The sequence below is a fragment of the Electrona antarctica genome, assembly GCF_951216825.1.
Source record: "Electrona antarctica genome assembly, chromosome: 21".
Taxonomy (NCBI): Eukaryota; Metazoa; Chordata; class Actinopteri; order Myctophiformes; family Myctophidae; genus Electrona; species Electrona antarctica.
Genome location: NC_136802.1, coordinates 22,208,775 through 22,230,505, shown reverse-complemented (window position 1 = coordinate 22,230,505; position 21,731 = coordinate 22,208,775). Strand labels below are relative to the sequence as shown.

The 21,731-nt window shown below is 42.5% G+C and overlaps 1 protein-coding gene across 1 annotated transcript; it reads right to left on the bottom strand.

Annotated features, from left to right (window-relative positions):
- Positions 1-899: 899 nt before the first annotated feature.
- On the bottom strand, positions 900-21,410 carry btr12 (bloodthirsty-related gene family, member 12). Its single transcript, XM_079491558.1, has 9 exons — positions 21,292-21,410; positions 17,214-17,483; positions 14,879-15,117; positions 13,959-14,150; positions 13,411-13,506; positions 6,733-6,966; positions 6,103-6,250; positions 3,374-3,400; positions 900-2,358 (listed from the first exon to the last, which is right to left on the bottom strand). Exons 1-9 carry the CDS (start codon positions 21,296-21,298, stop codon positions 1,814-1,816), a joined length of 1,758 nt encoding a protein of 585 aa, XP_079347684.1. The 5' UTR covers positions 21,299-21,410; the 3' UTR covers positions 900-1,813.
- Positions 21,411-21,731: the final 321 nt, after the last annotated feature.

Here is a 21,731-nt window from a genome sequence, read left to right as displayed (position 1 = left end):
TTAGCCAGTTATGGTTTGCATCTAGTATCTATATATATATACAACCTATATATACAATTGAGAAGAGCACACCTTTTGTGCACGGTTCGGTTGGCCAAGTCTGACTGTGCTTTGTGGCCGTGATATGTCACTGACCTTACCTCTGCATGTTCAATCCAGGCCAGCTTTGTGGGTGCAGTTTCCCTTTCAGTGATGCGATGGACCCACACGAATACTGGACAACTCACCCCGGTGCTTGCCCGTTTTTCCTCCCGGAATTTTCCCCAGTGAGGGGGATAACTTTGTAATATGCTATTGGCTGTTTGTATTCTTTTTGGAAAAATATAAAAAGATACTCCTGTGGAAAGGCTATATTATTTTACTTATATTGACCCTATACAGTTATACAATTTAGTATTATTTAGTATATGTAAGGTTTTTCCCACTCAAATGGTACCTCGTCAGATAATCCCCACATAGCCTACAACAACTTCTGTGAACAGACTTCACTGTAGTAGCTTTTCATAAATATATTTGTACTTAGGCTGTCTGCTGTCGTGAAAGTTTATAGTTAGAGAAATTCAAAGTCCAGCTGTCCAGCCTCTCCCACCCCTCACTGGGGAAAATTCCGGGAGGAAAACGGAAAAGGGGTGAGTTGTCTTGTTACCACCCACACAACTTGTCCAACACAGAAAAAACATGGTCAGTGGCCAACGATACATTGCTGGCTGCACTCATAGACATTGACGCATGGCGTTAGACGTGAGCGTGCCGCAGGTGCGCAAGCTTCTAGTACTTTACAACAAAGCCCAAATCTAAATAATCTGTTTGCTTACTTACCAACAACACCACACAGTTGAATACTGTATAATGCTCATCATCTTTTATCTTTTGTAAGCGAATAATTCAGCATGAGTCAGTGGCATCTTAATAAAGATCTTTATTGAGACGGTAGAATGAAAGTACAAAAGCAGATATTTCATAATTAAATACAGTGAAAAGGTTAGATTTCAATACTATAACATTTGTTTAAATAGTTTTATTGATTGAACCTACTAGACCCCTGTAAAAATGCATTAATAATGAACCAATAACATATTTATTTCCCCACAACCAACCTTTGGCATTCATCATCAAGAGATGTGGGCACTGGACAGTGGACAGACTTCAGCAGAGAAAACAAAAGTAACCGTTTAACCAAGATAATATTTGTATATTGTATGTATGTATAAACAACAGACTTCATCATCGGTTTGAAAGCACTAAAAGTAGTGGTCAGCTGGGCTCTCAGTCATGGATAAGCTATCCTTATGAGTTCTAAGCTATGATTGGATATTCATTTTAGCTGTGTTCATGGCATACCACCACCACCAGACATAGCCGGTCAATCACGATTGATCAGCCGTGTGATTGGACAGTCTATAGTAGTCTTGTGTTAGAATGTTTTAAAAGTGAATTAATTTGAGACCTTGATTGTAGCTTTATACGATACAGTATATATTGACATTTTTATAGTTACTGGTATGAGGATATAATCCGTTTTTGAATATCGTCACTGTCGGGTGTGATCCTCATATGTCCAAAACGGTGACTTTTCAGAATTCAAATTCAAAAATAGCAAAAGTAGTAGATCGACAAGTTCAAAAACGCGTTTCTTCATGTCGTGTTTCGAGCTTGTGGATCTGCTGCTCTGATGCTTTCATGTCTGTGTCCTGTGTTCATGTCTGTGTCCTGTGTTTTATTATACAAAGCACAAAGCAACGTTTCCGTTTCCATTTCCATGCACTGACTCAGCTCGGTGACGACGATGACGACCGTGGACGCTCGGCATTCATCAGGCGTGCTTGACGGAGCTGATGGCGAGCGGCGCCGAGTTCTTCCCCTCCTGGTTGAGGCAGGGGCTGAAGATGGGGTACAGGCTCTCGCCGGCGAAGGTGTCCTCCGCGAAGGTGTACAGGTGCAGGCGCGCCTTGGCGTCGTAGAACGACACCTGGCCCGCCTCGTAGTCCAGGAAGACGCCCACCTTGCTGGGTGGCGACGGCAGCATGAGGGGCAGGCGGGACGCCGTCAGGGCCTTGACCTCGCCGTTCTTCAGCCAGAGGCACCAGTAGCCGCCTTCAGGAGTCAGGCTGATGTCGCCCTTGCGGCGGGCAGTGGAGCGCACCACGCCCAGCGTCCAGGCCGTCTTGCGCCCGACGTCCACCTCCCAGTAGTGGCGTCCCGAGGACAGGCTCTCGCTTCCCAGGACGAAGAGGGCGGGGCTGAAGCGCTTGGGGCCATCGGGCTTGTCCGCCCTCTTCTCCTCGTACCTCACCTGGCGCCGGTCCTCGGACAGGACCAGGTGCCTCTGGGCCGTTGATGAGTCCAAGTACACCTCGCCTGCAGGGTGGGTGGGACGGAGGAGCAAAAAAACAAAATAATTACTGGGGGAAGAGTTGGCATTATATGGGATAACATTCATGAGTATTTCTTTAAATTCACTATTTTAGTTCCGATTATGAAAAGATGCTGTGAAAAGGTGTCTTCTATAGCAGTGGTTAACAAACCTTTTAGCCTGTGACCCGAAAGATAAATTAGATATTCCCCCGGGACTCAAACTAGCAGATCTACAAGCTCATAAGACGTCGCTTTGCGCCACGTTGTGAGCTTGTAGATCGGCTATTGTCACTAATTTATGGAATTTTTTATTTATTTATTTAAGACATTATTTCGAAAAATCATTACATTTTATTAATTCACGAAAACCTTTTTGGGGGGAATGTTTTTCGAAAATATTTTGACATTTTATAATAATTAAAAACAAAATGCAAGAAACAAAAATAATAAATCGACCCATAAAAATGTGTCGGTGACCCACAAATGGGTCCCGACCCACTGTTTGGGAACCAGTGTTCTATAGTGCTATGGCTGGATCACTGCTGCTATCTAGTGGACAAATGATTAGAAGCTCCTGCCTTCTCCATTCTCTTACAGTACCGTTATATAGCACTACCTGAATGTTGCATAGCCAAAGTGGGGTCCTTGAAAGAGGTTCCAGGGGCTCCCCAGCAAAATAAGTAAAAGTTTAATCTCACTATTATTTGATCAAATCCCAATGAGAGAATGTACAAGAAGAATAACTACCGGTATTCAGATCATAGGTTTCACTCTCTCCGGACCAGTACAGGAGACAGTTGTATAATTCTGTAATACTGTATTCTAAATCTAACGACAAATACCTTCTCCCTGCTACAAAATATCTCCAAGGTCCGCAGGCCTTCATTTGACATCTATTTGGGTGACCTGACCCTGACATGAAAACGTTTGAGAACCACTGCTACAGAAGACAGACTGCCAACGGTGCGGTTGGTACGAGAAACCACAAGGAGGTAGTAGAAAGCTATTTATTACTCACTCGGATAGTTCTGCATCTTCCGCAGTTCTGAGGGGGGGGGGGGGGGGGGGGGGGAGAGAGAGAGAGAGAGAGAAAAAGAATAGTCAGTATGTCAGGTATAGATTCAATAAATGAGCAGTGATGAGTATTACTGTGCAGGGCAGCACGTGCAAGAGGTAAACACACTGTGCTAATCCAAAGCTTGACATGCAGTTCACACACACACATGGTGCCGTCACTCACTCCTCTGTGACCGTTTGCCATTTGCACACGCACACACACACACACACACACACACACACACACGCACACACACACACACACACACACACACACACACAGCTGGTGATGTGAGTGAGTCACTTTTCTATTTCAAAGTAAAGTACAAGTTCAGTGACCTAGATATGACGGGGTCTGAATCTGACGCTGGAAGTGCAAGCAGGTCAAACACAGGAAGTGGAGAACAACCCCAAGTCACAATAGCAGTTAATACATTATTGACATGTACACTGAAAACAACTTTGCTGTTTGAGAGACCAAAGATATTTACCCTGCCAACAATTCTACAGAGTTTCTACAGTGTTGTACTGTAGCCTAGAATGTTGTATTTATATTGTGGGCCACAAATGTAAGCAAAAATCTACACACTGCAAAAAAAAGACAGCTTAAGTCATCATTTATTTCTGTTCAGGCATCTATCAACATGGTCTAATCAATTATATATGTCACTGCATTGGCAGAAAATGTAGCTGGTTTTATACATTTTCACTTGTTTCATGGTAATTCACTGCAACTATATACTGTTCGTTGTGAGACATGAATGCAATGTGTTATTGTAAAAAACGAAACCAGTCACAAGATGTACATATCACGTTGTCATTTAGTGCCCTAAACAAACAACCATGACCTGACGAAGATGTAACTTTAACATCGAAAGGTTGTCACTTTTTACTTGCACCCTGTTATTAAACTAAGGGCCTAAATTGTCTGAGCTGCTCTAGTGCCTTCTTTTTCGCATGTAACCTGTCCTGCTTCTGAGATGCACCAGACTGGCCTGCCATAGGCTAGAGGCGCGGTTGGAACTCCCTTAATTTCTTAAGTGCTCTAAACAAACATTAAAAAGACCACAGACTTGTATGCTGGTAGTGTTTACACAATTCAGCCGTTCCATTTTGTTCCAATATGATTATTTTGGGGGGGTTGTTTGGGAACCCTTGGACTAAGTGGTGTGTCAGTCTGTTAGTCCTGGACTAGTCTCGCATGGCCAGACTGTTGCATCTCGCAATTTTCAAATGCTTCCGTCATACATGAGTGAAATATAAAGCAGAAGTGAAGCCTCCTCCCCACTTCCGTTTCATCTTTACAGTCGCACAAATTTATCCTAATATAAATAGAAATCTATCTAAATCATCTAAACATATAGCTTTCTGCTTTCTGCGGGGGGGGGGGGTTACATACTACGTCTGGAACACACTCTGGTGGAGCTGTTGCCCCCATGACCCAACTACGGATAAGCGGTTGAAGATGGATGGATGGATGGATAGTTACAGACTCTATATAGCATTCGAAGATTGTGGAATAGTTGTCTGGCTACGCAAGACTAGTCATGGACTAACAGACATGCAGGGATGTCACCAGTGGCGTTTCCAGGAATTACATTTTGGGCAGGCAAGACGTGTTAATTGTCGTCTCCCCGCGCACAATCGTAGCACTAAAGGTTTTCAAAGAGCCTCCCAGACGAGTAGGATACAAAGGCTGAAAGGCATGCATTTACATTTCAATGGGTGATTGAGGGTCGCGCTCTACCGCAACGGCCAATCAGCTGTCCACTAATAGTATGGATTTTGGCCAGGCAGAAATGGATTTGGACAGGCAGACGTCTGTCCTCGCCTTATTGTAGATACGCCTCTGGATGTCACACACACAGACGTATTGAAAGTGTCTTGTAACTGTTGCAGCGGCTGTGACAAGACTTTCAATTTGGACTTTGAGGGGATAATGTGAACCACCGACGGAGGGAAAAAGGCAGATAACATTAATCCCTTCTCACTTGCTTCCCTAAGTCCTGCTCTTCTCTCCGAGTCTCCCCAGGTGAACCCCCTTGAAGTTGAGCTGGAATGGAATTGCGATCATCTATCTCTGCAGAGGTCCTGCAGAGACAAACGAATGACCCCTGTAGCGGCTTTCCCACCCATGCCACGAGCATGGCCAAATGTGTTTGTCATAGCGTCTGGCCACAAACGAATGACCCCTGTACCGGCTTTCCCACCCACGCCATGAGCATGGCCAAATGTGTTTGTCATAGCGTCTGGCCACAAACGAATGACCCCTGTACCGGCTTTCCCACCCACGCCATGAGCATGGCCAAATGTGTTTGTCATAGCGTCTGGCCACAAACGAATGACCCCTGTAGCGGCTTTCCCACCCACGCCACGAGCATGGCCAAATGTGTTTGTCATAGCGTCTGGCCACAAACGAATGACCCCTGTAGCGGCTTTCCCACCCACGCCACGAGCATGGCCAAATGTGTTTGTCATAGCGTCTGGCCAAACGGGAGACACTGCAGCCAGCAGTGGAATCTGGACAATCCACGGAGGTGAGCAAGTGTGTTATCTCTACAACGATGCAATTTATCGGGTCTAGTTAGAAAGCTGAAAAAAATGGAGCGAGACACGAAAGCAGAGCTTTCGGAGGGGGGGACTTGTTGTCTCACTATCTCTCGCCCATTTGGGACGCCTGTGTACACCCACCTTTTCCATATATTCTTTTAAGCTCGCCCTGGAACTTGTCGATGAGGCTGTCGACGGCAGAGCGGACCGTTCCCAGGTAGAGGTCTGTGTTGACACTGATGCCCGACCAGTCGATAAGCTCAGGGAGGGCCTGCATAGTCGGTAGACTCTGACGGAAGAAGGAACAATGTTAACGTACAGTACGACCAGTCGATAGGCTCAGGGAGGGCCTGCAGAGCCGCTAGACTCTGAAGGAAGTACTTATTGTGCAGAATGTCCCATTTAAAGTTTTCAAATGTATAATAATCGTTTGAAAATAGCCGATCTATAAGTTGTAGATCGGCTATTTTCAAATGGTCGAAATGTATATAGGGCTGAAGTGATTAATGTATGTTTTGTAATAATAATCAAAATCTACAAAGTAACTAGTAACTAAAGTTTTCAAACAATTGTAATGGAGTAAACGTACATTATTTGGACCCGAGATGTAGTGGAGTAGAAGAAATGATGTATTGGAAATTGGAAATACTCCAGTAAAGTACAAATACCACACAATTGTACTTACAGTATTACTTATATGCACTAATATTCTGACTAGTAGGCCTACAGGTAAACAGCGGATGGTACTCTCTCTCTGTATGAACATTATACCTGCAGGAAGATGACTTTGTCGTGGCCGTGTGCGAGGTCATCCAGCTCGCCGCTCCTCCGCCTCAGCATGCTGAGCTCGTTCTCCAGGCCGCGGGCCACCTCCTGGGCCGTGCGCTCCGCCTCACGCTGCCGTGTGGCGATCAGCTCCACCAGCTCCGCCTGGCTCTGCTCCACCAGCCGCTGGAGCTCCGCATACACCTGCCAGCTCTCCTCCAATTCCCTCTGGCCGCTAGCCTGGAAATGGAAAAGAGGTGGTAGCGGTGTGGGTGATATGGGAAAAATATAATATCACGATTCTTTTTCATGTTCTTTTTTATGGTAATTTTTCAAGTTACTTAACAGTACAACCACCTACGAGGTAACAAAAACTAAAAGAAAACGACCATTCTAGACCAAAATGCTCATTATTTTTGGCGAACTAAACCATAATTCTATAGAAGTATAAATTATGGTATAGAACTGCAAATCTCTGAAAAGGCGTATCGTGGAGACATTGCATCGTCTCGACGATATTTATCACCATATCGCACACACCTAGAAACAGTGTCATCCTTTACTTAAGACATTAAGACCTGAGGGCAATTCTACATGTCTTAAATCATATAAACAGCTTTCTTAAAAAAAAGGAAAAAAAAATATGTATTTTGCTATATCAGTGGTACAACCTTTTCATGTGAAGGACCCGCCCCCCCACCACGCACACATACACACACATATTTGGTTCCAGGGACCCCGAGAAGCAAAGACGAATGCGGCCATGACACCGTATTCTATTCCTTCGTATTCCATGATTACATGGAGACTCCAGGCACAGCGCTTAAGGATTTCCACTCTGGAAAGTGGTTCCACTTTGTTGCGTTTTCAACCCCCGATAACGGTGTTGCCGTCTAAACTGAAGGCACATCCGATAGATCTGTGATCAAATCAATATATATTGATTAGTTATGGATCATTTAGTTATGACATCCTAGGCTATTTTAGCATGTCATCTTGACTGACTTATCCATTTTTCAGTTGTATGTGTATATGGTTAAAGTGCTTGCAGCTCACAGACAGCGTTGGTCATGTTTTTCATCCTTTGGGCTCCTTCTGGTACTCTACTGTATGTAAACAATATTAGATAGCACGGTTAACCTTGGAAGAAGTTTACATTATATGCCTCTAGAGTTGCCTACTTAAAATGTCACAACAACCATGACTCTGACCTCTTAAGACATTCCCAGAGGGGGGTTCTTGTGCTTTTCACGTCTCACGCTTTCTTGCACTGACCATTGGACACTTTACTGTTGACTTTTTTTCCTTCTCTCTTGTCTTTCTTATGACAAGACGCAGAGATACATTTTATGGCGCACTGATTGACTTGACTGATTGTTTACCCTCGTTTCTCTGTAGTATTTTATATTTAATATATATTTTTTTTTTATTGTTATTATTGTTCCTTGATGCATCTCGTCTTTCTTTTGCCCCCCCCCCCCCCCCCCCCCCCCCCCCCTCATTCTGTGGTGTGGTGTGGTGTGGTGTGTTATTATTGCCATTATTATTGCCATTTTAACCAGAACTGTGAGTGATAGGTGAGTACATTGTTGCCCGATATCCTCCAAAAATGTATAGTCCTGCAATTTTGCCATAATAATAAATAATTATAAATGACCGTATACAGTCTTAGAGCTTGTTTTATACATACACAGCTAAACACCTGGCATGAGTTAAGTCTATTCTAGTCCATCTGTCTGTCTTTCTTTCTCCCCGTCCCCCTCTCGCTCTCTCTCTGGCGTGTGGATGGAGATCATGAATAGCCTGTGAAGTGTGGTAGTTACTAGTTAGTTGGCTGTGTTTCTGCAGGGTGTGTAAGCTCTCTGTGTAATTGCTGTGTGAAGTGTTTGTGTGACACCGTGTGACACTGTCTGGTATGACCGGCCAAACGGGTTGTGTGGCTTCCCTCCAATCAGCCGCAGGGAAATGTTTCCCTGGCCATTATGGCGTGGCGTGAAGTGAACCATCCTACATGCTTTGTAGCATTTTCTGCTGTTCTCACGTTACAGGTCCATGTGTATTAAAAGGTAGGGTAAGTGATATATTTTGTTTCAATTTTTTTTGCTATAATTATTATAGCAAAAAAAAAAAATTAACCAAAATATAGCACTTACCCTACCCGTTTGTTCAGTAGCAGGAGTCGCCCCGTCTCTCCAGCTCATTAATAAACATAAAATATATTTCCAGGCGGTTGTCAAAATGTCAGGCAGTCAGGAGAGAGTACCAATTTATCAGCTTATTTTTTTTATAGGGTTCCAGTTCCAATTTTGTCTTGTGTCATCACTTCCAATTTCACTTGTTTTATTCGTATCCTCCATCTTGAATGGATAAAATTGGTATCCTGACCTGAAAAGGCTTTTTCTATGAGACAGGGAGACTCCTGTTACTGAACAAACACTCTATAGTGTTTTCAACCAGTGGTCCGGGGACCACCAGTGGTCCCTGAGGGAGTTCCAGGTGGTCTCCAGCTAAATGGAGAGTTGGTAACCACTCTACACAATAGATATTCAACATTATTTCAACATTTGCCTGTTATCTCTCTTATGGTTCCACATCACTACAGCAATGGAATTGTGGACTAGATTTTATTCAACGACAACAATTTTTTTTAGTTTTGGGTCTGAGAGGCTAAACGTCATCAAATGGTGGTCCGCGGCTCAAATGCCGAATAAATAATGAAACTTGATATGAAAGGTTGAAAAACACTGCTCTATGGCAATGAGTACTGTATCAGAATATAGAGCTATTTAAAAGGTATATTCAGTGATTTCACTTAATTCAAATATCACTTATCCCTTCTTATTTTTTTGGATAATCCTCCCTACTATAAAGTGTGCTGACCATATAAGGAGTTCCTCCCTGTCCCCAGTGAGCCCCTGGAGTCAAAAAACCCTAGTTTCGGTTTTGGGCTTTGGGTGGCAAAGCCTTCATCCAATTAGGATGAGAGGGGCCTTCCTCCAATCATGATCGAGTGGGGCGGGCCTTGGTGCACGTGCTGTTGGTCTGTTGTACTTCCCTCACTGTAGAGCGTGTGCATGTGCACATCTTGTTACCAGGGCGGACCGGGGTTTTTTCCAAATCACTGAATGCTTGTTTACACTGTCACTACATTTAAAGCTCAACACTGCGTTGTTGTGACACATTGTGAACTTGTAGATTAGCCTTTTTTGGTGAAGATATGTAGTGTAGTTCAAATGCAGGCCGAGGCCTAGTATAAAGCCCTTGGGAATCATGTCAACTGGGTTTGAGTTATCGCGTATAGAATATCTGTTATGGTATCGTGTAATGTGAAACTATTTGTGTACCGTATATTATCAGCCCCCTCTCTGCCTCTCATTCAATCTGCTGCGCGCACACACACACACACACACGCACACGCACACGCACACGCACACGCACACGCACACACTCAGTAACAGCATCCTCATTGTAATTTTACCCACAGATCCATCCAGCTATAACCACAATGACTCACGGTTCTATTTACAGCCAGCCATGGAATGCATCAGTAAAAATGAACATTGAGTCTGTGAAACGAGACACCTGGAACAATTTGTCGAGGTGAGGGTTATGCAAAGTAAGGGATAAAGCACCGGGAGTGAGTCAATTATGAGAAAACAAGCGCAAGGCAGGGGGTGGGGTGGGGGGTGCCACGTTTAGCCCCTGAAGTGTCTAGCTCACAGTGAATCCACATAGAAACATGGCTCCAGATCTCTGACTTCATGTGGTCAGCCTGTGATTGTGCGTGGCAGAGGACCACATGTGGGCCGGTTAAAAAATCCCTAATCATGACATGATGTTGCCTGCTCCGATAAGAATCCGTTAAATGGTTTGCATCGTTTAAAATCTGATTCAAGACCAGTGTGGCATTACATTTAATGTCTCACTTTTGCCAACCGTTGTTCACATTCTACTATTCATGTTAGACGGCCTGGGCTTTGGTTTCCAGCCTAAACACACACACACACAGCAGTGAACGCCATGGGGATATATACTATCTGCTGCACACCTGTTTCTGACTGCTGCTGCCACAAAGCAGCAGAATAAGCCTATATTTTACCCACATAGCACCTACAATCACCCAAGGAGTAGAAAGTGTACGGAAGAGACGCGGTACCATGCAGGGCTGGATCTCGGTTGTATGGCCCTAGGCGAATTAATGCAATTTACAATTTAGCACAGGGGTAGGCAACCTTTAGGCACCAGTACCAACATTGGCATAAAGGAGAGTGATCACTGGCACACTGGCATAAGTGTGTGAGAGAGTATTTTTGGTTTAAAATAAAAAAATGAAATAAATGAAGTCCCTCACATTTGTATGTAAATTACATCCTGCACATAATTCTATATTCATTAAAACTCTGAACTCTGACTGGAGAGGGAGTCTGCAGATAGGTGGGTTATTGCTCTAGTCGAGTCTAATGATCATTATAACAATGTGACAGAAAATATTTAAAAAGAAGGAAACCTTTACATTTGTGGACAATCAAAATATGTATGTTTAGGAATACCAGGCTGAGCAGTCCCACCTGCTGTACGCCCGGCGCGAGTTGGTAAAAGGGCGACTTTGTTGGTTTTTGCAGTGCGCACACACACACACACACACACACACACACACACACACACACACACACACACACACACACACACACACACACACACACACACACACACACACACACACACACACACACACACACACACACACACACACACACACACACACACACACACACACACACACAAAAGTGGGAATGAAATCCAACATTATGTAATGTACAGTAGTTGGACAGAAAACATAATTGTCACTCTACTGTAGGCCCTATACTGTATGTGTCGTGGTACATTAGCCAGCAACATGGATGAGCACAGACAATATTCCCTATTGGTCCTTGAACATGTATCCCTATAGCAATATAGGGATAATTTATACTGAGGCGAGGTGAGGCGAAGGACACAGCCGCACAAGAAAGTGTGAATTAGCTAGTGACTGCCATGTCAGGACAAGAAATAGAGATTCCAGCTGGCAGCTACAGCGATGGGTGGCAGAAGCGGAGTATGAATTGGATGGTCACCACTCACCAGTTCGACCCTTGGTTCACGTGTCAAAGTGTCCCTGAGAAAAACACATAACCACTTAATTGACTGAACTTCAGTCCCCCAGGGGTCTGTACCAGCCCCCCTCCTTTTTATCCCTCAAATATCTTAGGCCAGAAATAGATGGCCTTTTTTGCCAAAACCATTATAGCTCAATGCTGCTATTCACAAGCATAATTCTCAGCTGGAGAAGGGTGGACACCACACAGTGAAGTGACTTCATGAATAAGGAAGTAGAGCAAAAAAGGAGTCGAAAGCTGACACCAACACTTACCCAGTGTCTGTTTACTCAAAGCATGTGGTCTTTAACACACACTCACCTATAACATACCTGGTTGCAGCCAACATAATATACTCACCTAAGTGACCTAACATACCTTGTTGCAGACAACATAAACACAGTCAGAATGTGTTTGATGTGTACATGCTTTCAGAATGGAAACAGCAACACAGCGGACTTGAATGTTCTGACTGACCTATTAACATAGGTCACTACTGTGTTGGGTAGAGCTTTATTTTAAAGTACCATAATTACCAAACGAGTACACTTAAGAAATGTATAGTAAGTACTACAGCATTTCCTAGCAAGTATGTGGAAACCAACCTCAGAAATATAGTTCTTACATTGATTAAAATGTTGTATTAAAATGTTATACCTTATTTGAAAAACAAACAAAACAAAAAGGATGATGTCACTGGCAGCCAGGTTCCTAACTGTCCACAGCCCTCCTCCGAGACTCATGAGGTGTTATTCACCACCTCAGGTTGTTTTCAACTTTGCTTTGATATATCTATGAGTCAGGTGCTTCCTATAGCATTATAGTCTACTGGTGCAAACAGCTGATCAATGCAACAAGGTAGGGTTTCGCACGTCCCCTAGCAAAAACAACAACGGACAATCGAAACCGGCTAATGCTTTGTTTAAAGACCTCTTTCCCCTTACTGAGCACATCCACGATGTGAGCCAATCGTGGTCATGTGTGATTAGTGAAAGGAGCCCTCCCCACACGCGCCGATTCCTAAATAATGAACACAACATATTGTTCACAGATGAAATCACAGATTGAGGCCTTAATTTGCTTTTATATGAAATATCTAAGACTATTGAGATTTGAGAAAACAAATAGTCTATCTACAAGCTTGTAGATTTGCTATTTTCAAAATATTTTTATACTTTTTAGACATACTGTAGGCTATGATAACTTGTGAAACGGGGCATTCTGCATGCTCAATGAGTACTTTTACTTCTTACTTTTGGTACTTTTAAGTATTTTGATGCCAATACTTGTGTACTCAAGTACATTTTAAATGACTGACTTTTACTTGTAACAGAGTGTTTCTACATTGTGGTATTTGTACGTTTACTTAAGTTAAAAAAAAATAAGAAAAATCTGTACTTCTTCCACCACTGGTGGCAACTGATCACTTGAATCCATGTGAAACGCTGTGTGAGTGCTCAGTCAACCTTGATCAGAGATAAGAAGGGCAGTGCAGCTCTAGTCTACGTCTGGCTAGGCAGCATGGGTGGCCCCATGGGTGTTCACTCACCTTGATGACCTTGATGGACTGTTTAATCTCCTCCAGTTTCTTGGCTCTCTCCTTGATCAAAAGCTTCAGCTCTGACCTCCTCTTTCCCAAGTTACTCTGCAGGGAATAGAAAGAAAATCAATAGGAAGTGATGATAGTATGACACTATAATTATGTCATAGTGCATATCTGCCTTCCTACAAATTATGTATTATTGTACTAACAAACGATTATTGAATGATTATGGTGACTTTATGCACTTTAGATTACAACTTAATATTGTGAAACTTCACTCAAGCAGGCAACACAATAATAAAAGTAAACATTGAGTGTATTTTGTATAAATGGCAAAAAAAGAAGAAAAACTAAAAAAGAAACCTTTGTCTTCTATTTAGAAATACACAGAAGACATGAGGTATTTTTTGCAACACGATTAAAAATAAAGAACATAAATGACCAGCGCATGTCCAACACCATATTGCCCAATTTTAACTGTGAACAACTGTTAACCATAGCATCTTTGAAGGCCTGTATCAACGTCAACCGAAACAATTCAGCATCATTCTCACCATCTTCTTCTTCCACTCGCGGTCGATGGCGACGATGTCGTGGGTCTTGTGCGCGGCCTCGGCACACTGAATGCAGATGCAGGCGTGATCCGTGCGACAGTACACCTCTAGGAGGCGCTCATGCTTCTTGCAGATCTTCTCCTCCAGGTGGAAGGTGGGCGCGATCAGGCGATGGGACATCAGAGACTTCACCTGGAGCAGGAGGACAGAGAATGTGGGAGATGCTTGAAAAAAGTATCGACCTTGTCATGTCGGTTGGTTAAATGGCGGATGGATCCCAGTGTAAAACCCTGTTCACTTGCATTGAACTCATTTTCCCAGAAACCCTTGCAAGCCAGTGGATAGGTCGATTTTCGGTTATGTCATCATAACGCGTCGACCTCGTCACGATGTCCGCGACAAAGCCGGATTTTCATAAAAGACATAAAAAAACGTCGAATTAAACATATACAACTAGATAAAGTGCCCCTCGAGGCACAGGTCTCCACCAGGGCAGGTCAGGTTGTGGCCTCCTGGTGGTGCTATAATAGGCCAATGTGAAATGGCCCTGGGTGCCATTTCGCCATTCCACTCGCCTTGGATGGCAAGTGGATGATTTGAGGCATTTTGTTCCACTATAACATTTTTGTGGCACTATAACAGGCCAATGTGAAAAGGGTGGAATATATACCTCAGCCTAGTAGGAAAGTCTGTGAAAGATTTCACGTAAATTGCACGCTGCGTTCATGATTTGAGTCTTTTTTTTCAAAACGGGCCAATCCTGCAAACTTTGAAAGCCAATGTTAGCCAATTAGGATGGAATATGAAATATCGGACAGATCCATTTTTTTGATTTTTTTTAAAGGCTGATCAACTAACTGGTTAACTGATCGATAAGGTTATCAATTATCAATGAATTAAGCGATAATTCCAATCTCTACCTTCTTATGATGTCGGAGGTGGGCCTCGCAGAAGGACCCGGGGCAGTTCAGGCACGACTTCAACGCCTTCATCTTCCTGCCGATGCACGAGTCGCACGGCACCTCGCCCGGCCGGGCGAAGTCCCCCCCTCCGTCCGGGCTGTCACCCGCGTGGGCGTGGGGGCTGGAGGAATTTAGATTGAGCGTGGACCCCCGTGTGGGGCCCCCTGCTGCTGCGGCCATCCCTCCACCACCACCACCTAGGGATGGGGGTTTATTTATTTGTTTATTTGGATCCCCATTAGCTACTACCTTAGTAGCAGCTACTCTTCCTGGGGTCCACACATAAAATACATTACAATCAATACAGTCATATGAAATACATTTTACAAGACTGTAAGAAAAACAGTTAAAAAAATAAAATACAACTAAATATAAAACAAGTGATTAATAACATTGCATATATATACAATTACAGTATGAAAGATTTTAAACAGTGCTCAATGAGCATACGTTGGTTAGACAACAGCCCGACGGGCATTAGTCCGACAACACCGCTCCCGACATGTGCGACCTGTTACAAGTAACCCATGGCCGCGTTAAAACTCACCCGTGGCTGCCGACATGCGAGCCAGGTTAAAACTAACCTGTACGCCTGAGGTTTGTCCACCAGTTATTTTCCTCCAATCAGTTAGTTATTTGAACAACTCAGAAACGAGTTTAATCTGCCTAGAACTGATTTTTATAGATACCTCCAACTAAGACACTATTTACAAAGACATGACGACTGGGACAAAATTCAAAACCTCTTTTGATGGACATTCAAAAGCATGTTTCATTTACCAAAGTCATTTCTATCTTATATCAAACTCTTCTAGAAATGGTTCCCAATGACTCTTTATATAAAAGCCAAGTGGGAGGCAGAAATACAACAAGAGATTTCACAAGAAGAATGGCTAGACGCCCGTTATTGACTGGTAGAGCAGGCTAGGCACTACTCCTACCGAGTGCTGGAGGGAATGTGGTGAACAGATCAGTAACCATACGCATATATTTTGGACATGTCCTAAGTTACAGCAATTCTGGAATACTGTTTTAAATGACATTAATGGAGTGTTTGACACTCAGATACCACAAGATTTCAAGACAGCTATTCTAGGAGTAGTACTGACTGGTTTTGAAGGCAGGAGAAAAAGTGTACCTCCTCCAGATATTGTTAAGAGCGGCCAAGAAGACTATCACAATAAATTGGCTAGGAAAACACCCTCCAACCCACGAACAATGGCTGAATAAAGTAAAAGAAATTAGAGATATGGAAGAAATTACTTATTTGGTGAGGCTACAAAATTAGCAATTTATTAAGAAATGGACACCCTTTGCATGCATCGAGATTTAACATTACCAAGATGCATTTCTACAAAGAGATTATGAATGTTTAATGTGATATATGATTGTGCAATATGTGGGTAGATGCGCATTGTGTGACAGTGTCTATAAAAATATGTATGGTACGTTCTGTAACTCGCATCTACTATTTATCATTCCCTTTGATTGATAGACCCCCCCCCCCCCCCCCCTTCCCCTCTTTCCTTTTCTTTTTCCTTTCATGTCCTTTGACTGAATTACTCGCTCAGATGTTGTCCTTCATGTTTACATTTCTTCACTTTATTATTTTTTTATGATTATTATTATTATTTTTTAAATGTGTTACTTTTAATGTTGCTGCTGTCTCTTTGGGGAGACAATGTGAATTTTGTATTGAGAACCTAATGATGCTATGTTGTGCTTGTGTATAAAATGTATTGTTTACCCCGACAATGACAATAAAAGTTGCAAAATAAACCATGCCTCCCGTGGCAGGTTAAAACTAACCCTTGGCTTCCTGTGAGATTAGGTTTAGGGTTGGGTTTTGGGTAGGGTGTCGGACTCATGACTGTAGGACTGTTAGTACGTCGAACAAAACACATGCACCTCTAGGGATCATGTCATGATTACAAATTTAAGTTGGCGCTAAATTGTCACGCAAATAATTGCGATTAATTAATGAATTGTGTTTTTTGGCATTGACCCTTGGAAATTTGAGATAAATCAAAATTTAATTTAAAATTGCATCTAAGGCTTCCTAATGAAAAATTGCACAGGGCAGATATGACAACTTAAATATACAAAGAAATTACTGACATACTTAATAATTTGATGTTAAACATTTTTACAAAATAGCGGAAATAGCTGATCTACAAGCTTACAATGTGTCACGATTTCTGCTTTTGTATTTTGACGATTATGCTAAAAAATATTGCGATTATCTCAAATAATTGCGATTAGACGATTATGTAATAATTGAGACAGGTCTTACCGCCACCTCCTTCGGCCACCATCATGCCCTGGAACTGTGCCGAGATCTCAGCCAGCACGCGGTTGATGCTGAGCTCGGGCCTCTTGGCGTAGGTCTTCTTGCACATGGGGCAGACAAACTTCTTGCTGTGGTTCCAGTAGCCCTGCAGGCAGGCCTTGCAGTAGCTGTGGCCGCAGGGCGTGGACACAGGCTCCACAAACACCTCCAGGCAGATGGAGCACTGGAACTGCTCCTCCGAGAGGCACCGGGGACCCGGCGAGCCTGGGACACCTGGGGCAGGAGACAGGTGTGTTATTCTGGAGCAGGGGTTAGGCAACGTTGATGGTGGCGAGGACCACTATACGGTATTTCCAAACTTATTCCAGGGGGCCACGTTGGATAAACTGTCTGGCAGAAACCTCTTATCTCTGTATTTTAACTTTTTTCGTAAATTAATTTTACTTTGTCATTCTATGTCACACAAAAGTAGCAAAAATAGCTGATCTAAAAGCTCAAAACGTGTAGCAGTGCGACGCGTTTTGAGCTTGTAGATCTGCTATTTTTCCTAAATAATCATTTGCTATTTTTGAATTGGAATCCTGAAAAGTAAAATATCTGCTAAAACCGAAATATTTTGATATTGATTCGATACCAATATTGCATTTTAAGGCCAATATCGGACAATACCGATATGTGTGATGTTAATTGCCCATCCCTAAAATTGTAAATTACAGAGATGAACCACTTAAACCTAGGTGACTAGTGTTCTCCAGGGCTCACTAGAGCCAATGGCTCTTGGTCTTCTCCTTTTTCCCCAGCTCAGCAGCTCTACACCAATTCACTTTGCTGACCAGGGTTCTCCATCTACAAATGCACCACATCTCTGTATGTGTGTGTGTGGGTGGATGGATGGATGGATGGGGTTAGGGTCGGTTGGACTCTGCCCGGGCTCTGGACCTGATCACCCCTATATCTCCATATATGGAGCTGGCCTGTTCTCACATCACAACACTTCATATTTGGGCATGCCTGACACAGAAGTCCATATATAGGAATAAAGGGACACAGAGAGACAGATACAGAAATCATCTCCATATATGGGCATAAAAGGGACAAATGGGTGGAACGGTTACTCTGATGCGGGTACAACTGCTATAGCCGGGTGGGGCATGGATATCCAACTTCCATCATTACCGACTCGGTACTCTACAGCTGGGCACCGGTCTAGTATTTACAATTAGTGACATCACTTATTGCCAATATGTTGTATTTGGCTGATATGTTGATATGTTGAAACAATTTTTAACACATTATCGGCCACCATCCCCCCCCCCCCCCATAGTTACTGGCTGCACTTTGGATTTGCAGGTCAGTATACTTCTCTTATATCGAATTGTAAACAATCAACGAGTGCTGTTTACATTGTAAATGGGACGTAGCCTACTCTGTCACAGCCAGGCCGGGAGGGAGTGGTGGATCAGGTGCCTTTCAGTAGAAGATCCTGTATGGCTGCATTCTTTAAATACTTTCTCCACCTCCAGTGAAAAGTAAAGCTCTTTCAAAGCCACTTCCTGATGGGTGTGATTGAGCATATTGTGTTTTCAGTTGTGTATGTTTAATCCTCGCTTATCCAATGAGTCCAATGAAGGTTTGAAACTTAAAAGGGCATATATATATTTTTTTTTTAATATATATTATTATTATAAAGCAGTGGTTTTCAACCCTTTTCCCATCAAGGTCCATTAGTCACATACTATTTGATTTTGCCTCTCAGACCCAAGACTTTGTCGTTGCATGGGTAGTTGGGTATGATTTTGTCCACAATTCCATGCTAATAATAGTACCATAGAAGAAATATTTCTGTCACCTATAGCATCCCTATTCTGTGCTTTTGATGATTGTGTAGATGGGAAAAAGGAGCATAGAATAGAACCATAGGGGACACACGCACACCTGCCAACTCAGTACTGGGTTCATTACATTGTTTAATCACAAAAATAGCAACATCGAATAGTACCCAAACTCTGAATTCTGAGATATAATGGTCAGAATGATGAGAAAGAAACTCACTATTCAAGTGGTGGAAATGGGCTTACATTAATTAATCCATAAATGGCCTTTTCATTAATGTTTACAACAATCACAAATTGTTCCTCACAATGGCTTATACTGTAGCTCATGGATTTACAGTAAATCCTCTAAAAATGACTTGACACTCTTTTTACTGTGTGTAACAATCACACGAAAACCACAGCTTATGACATGAAGACAGAAACTGTTCTGATCGTCTCAGATGTGTCGAACAGTGGTGTAGACTGGAGAGTAACTAAATACATGTACTCACGTAAGTACAAATATAAGGTACAATTTAATACTTTTTTACGACTGATGACACATTGTGAGGTTGTAGATCTGCTATTTTCAAAAGATTCCTATACACATTGAACTTGTGAAATGGGCTATTCTGCATATTAAGTATTTACTTTTGGTATTAGTATATTTAATTCATATACTATATTTCGATGGCAATACTTTTGTACTTTTACTCAAGTATGCTACATTTTAAATAACTGACTTGCACTGTCTTGTAAAACTATTTCTAGATTGAGGTATTGATACTTTTACTTCCACCACTGCCAAACAACATGTGGCAAAGTGATTATTTTCTTTTCATTTTATTTTATTAAGTATTAAATAGCACTATTCCGGGAAACCAATTTGACATGCATAAAGTGAGTGGCAAATAGAGTGGCAAAGTGAGTTTAACTTCATTTAGCATCGGATAGGACTTTTTTTGGATGTACTGTATGGGTTGTCAAGGCCAGAAAGTAGTTGTTTGCCACTCAGTAGGCGTTCCCGCATAACTTCTGTGTATGATGATGATGTCACGCGCATACCCTCTATAACAGTGGTTTTCAACCAGTGGTCCGGGGACGATCAGGTCCATAAGGGGGTTCCAGGTGGTCCCCAGCTAAATGCAGACTTGGTAACCAAATGGACCATTATAGATCTTTAACTCTTGGACCCTTACCATTTGGTTTCATTTTCGCTCTCAAGAGTTAAATTATTGTACATTACTAAATTAACAAACTAAAGTCTACACAATTAGAGAATGTAGAAGAATTGTTATTTTGATCAACGTTTGCCTGTCAACTCTCCTAATGGTACCACATCAATACAGCATGGAAGTGTGGAATCTTATGTGACAACAAAATGTTCTTTAGTTTTGGGTGCGAGAGGCTAAATCTCATCAAATAAAATTAAAATTGAGCCTTGCATATGCCTGTAAGGTCATCGAGGCTATAGGGCAAGTGCTACAATAAACCAATGTATATTACTTAATACATTACATATTTTAAGTGTTTAAACCATGGGTCTTTAACATGGGGGTTCGGTCTTGGAAAGGTCTGAAAATACTTCATAGAATGTTTCTATTAGCTCTATAATGCTCTGTAGCCTAGCATACTCCTGAACCCTGTTCCTAATTTTGCATAGGACCCCATGGAACCCCCCTCAAGGACCCCTGGGGGATCCCCGCACCCCACATTGACAACCACTGTTTAGGTTTTATGCACCAAACATCTGGAACAAACTCCCAGAAAACTGCAGGTCTGCTGCCCCTCTAGTTTCTTTTAAGACAACTAAAGACCCCATGCTGTTTGCTGCTGCCTTTGATGGAGTTATTTTTCTTACTTTTCCTTTCACTACTGCAGTCAGTGTATTCATTTGTACTTCTTTAGTTTTTTACATCCTAATGCCATTGTATAATTATGTTTCCTTTGCTTGATGTTCATGTGTAAAGCACATTAAAGTGCCAAATTGCTGTTGAAATGAGTGCTATACAGATAGAACTGCCTTTCCTTGCCACTGAACTAGAATATTTGACTTTAGGTACAGTAGCTGGTAGCTGCACATGTTGCTCGACATGTTTACACAACTCAAATGTAGCATGTTGCTTTGTCTTACCTACCGTAAGTGTGATTCAGTGAATATACTACACGGATTACATTCCCAAGAAAGCAAGTTAAATAGTTTAATGATTTAATCCCAAAAATAACATCCAACTACTAGAAACAAACAACAATTAAACAGAACTTACTTTGCATGGTTTCCACTGGCTGCAATAGTCCTTCACTGAGAGAGAACGTTTCCTCTGTCAATAATCAACAGGCAGAGGCAGGTGAGTTTTCCCAGAAACTCCCATGCCCCTCCCACTCGTACTGTGACACACCCAATCTCTCTACACACGCACGCACGCACACACGCACGCACACACACACGTGTCAAACACACACAATAAGGTCTTTTTAGGAGTGTGTGCAATTGTGCATGCCTTTTTGTGGCTTTTAGCGGGGCATGGACTGAGCATTCACTTGCCCATTATTACCTTCACCAGATCATAACAGCACTATAATTGTAAGCTGAAATTAAATTAAATGAAATGATTACTATATTTACCCAGGGTATCTGGGCTAAGCTCAAGAACTTGTTTCCAGCCAGGCCCTGCTCATAGAACATTTCATCGTAGTGGTTCAATGC

Bases quoted from the DNA above. Each gene is read 5' to 3' on its own strand.
- btr12 (XM_079491558.1), bottom strand. The intron at 6,967-13,410 runs GTGAGTGAACAC...TTCCATTTCCAG, and splicing joins AGTCCATCAAGGTCATCAAG to GCTAGCGGCCAGAGGGAATT. The intron at 3,401-6,102 runs GTGGGTGTACAC...CCCCCCCCTCAG, and splicing joins TAAAAGAATATATGGAAAAG to AACTGCGGAAGATGCAGAAC.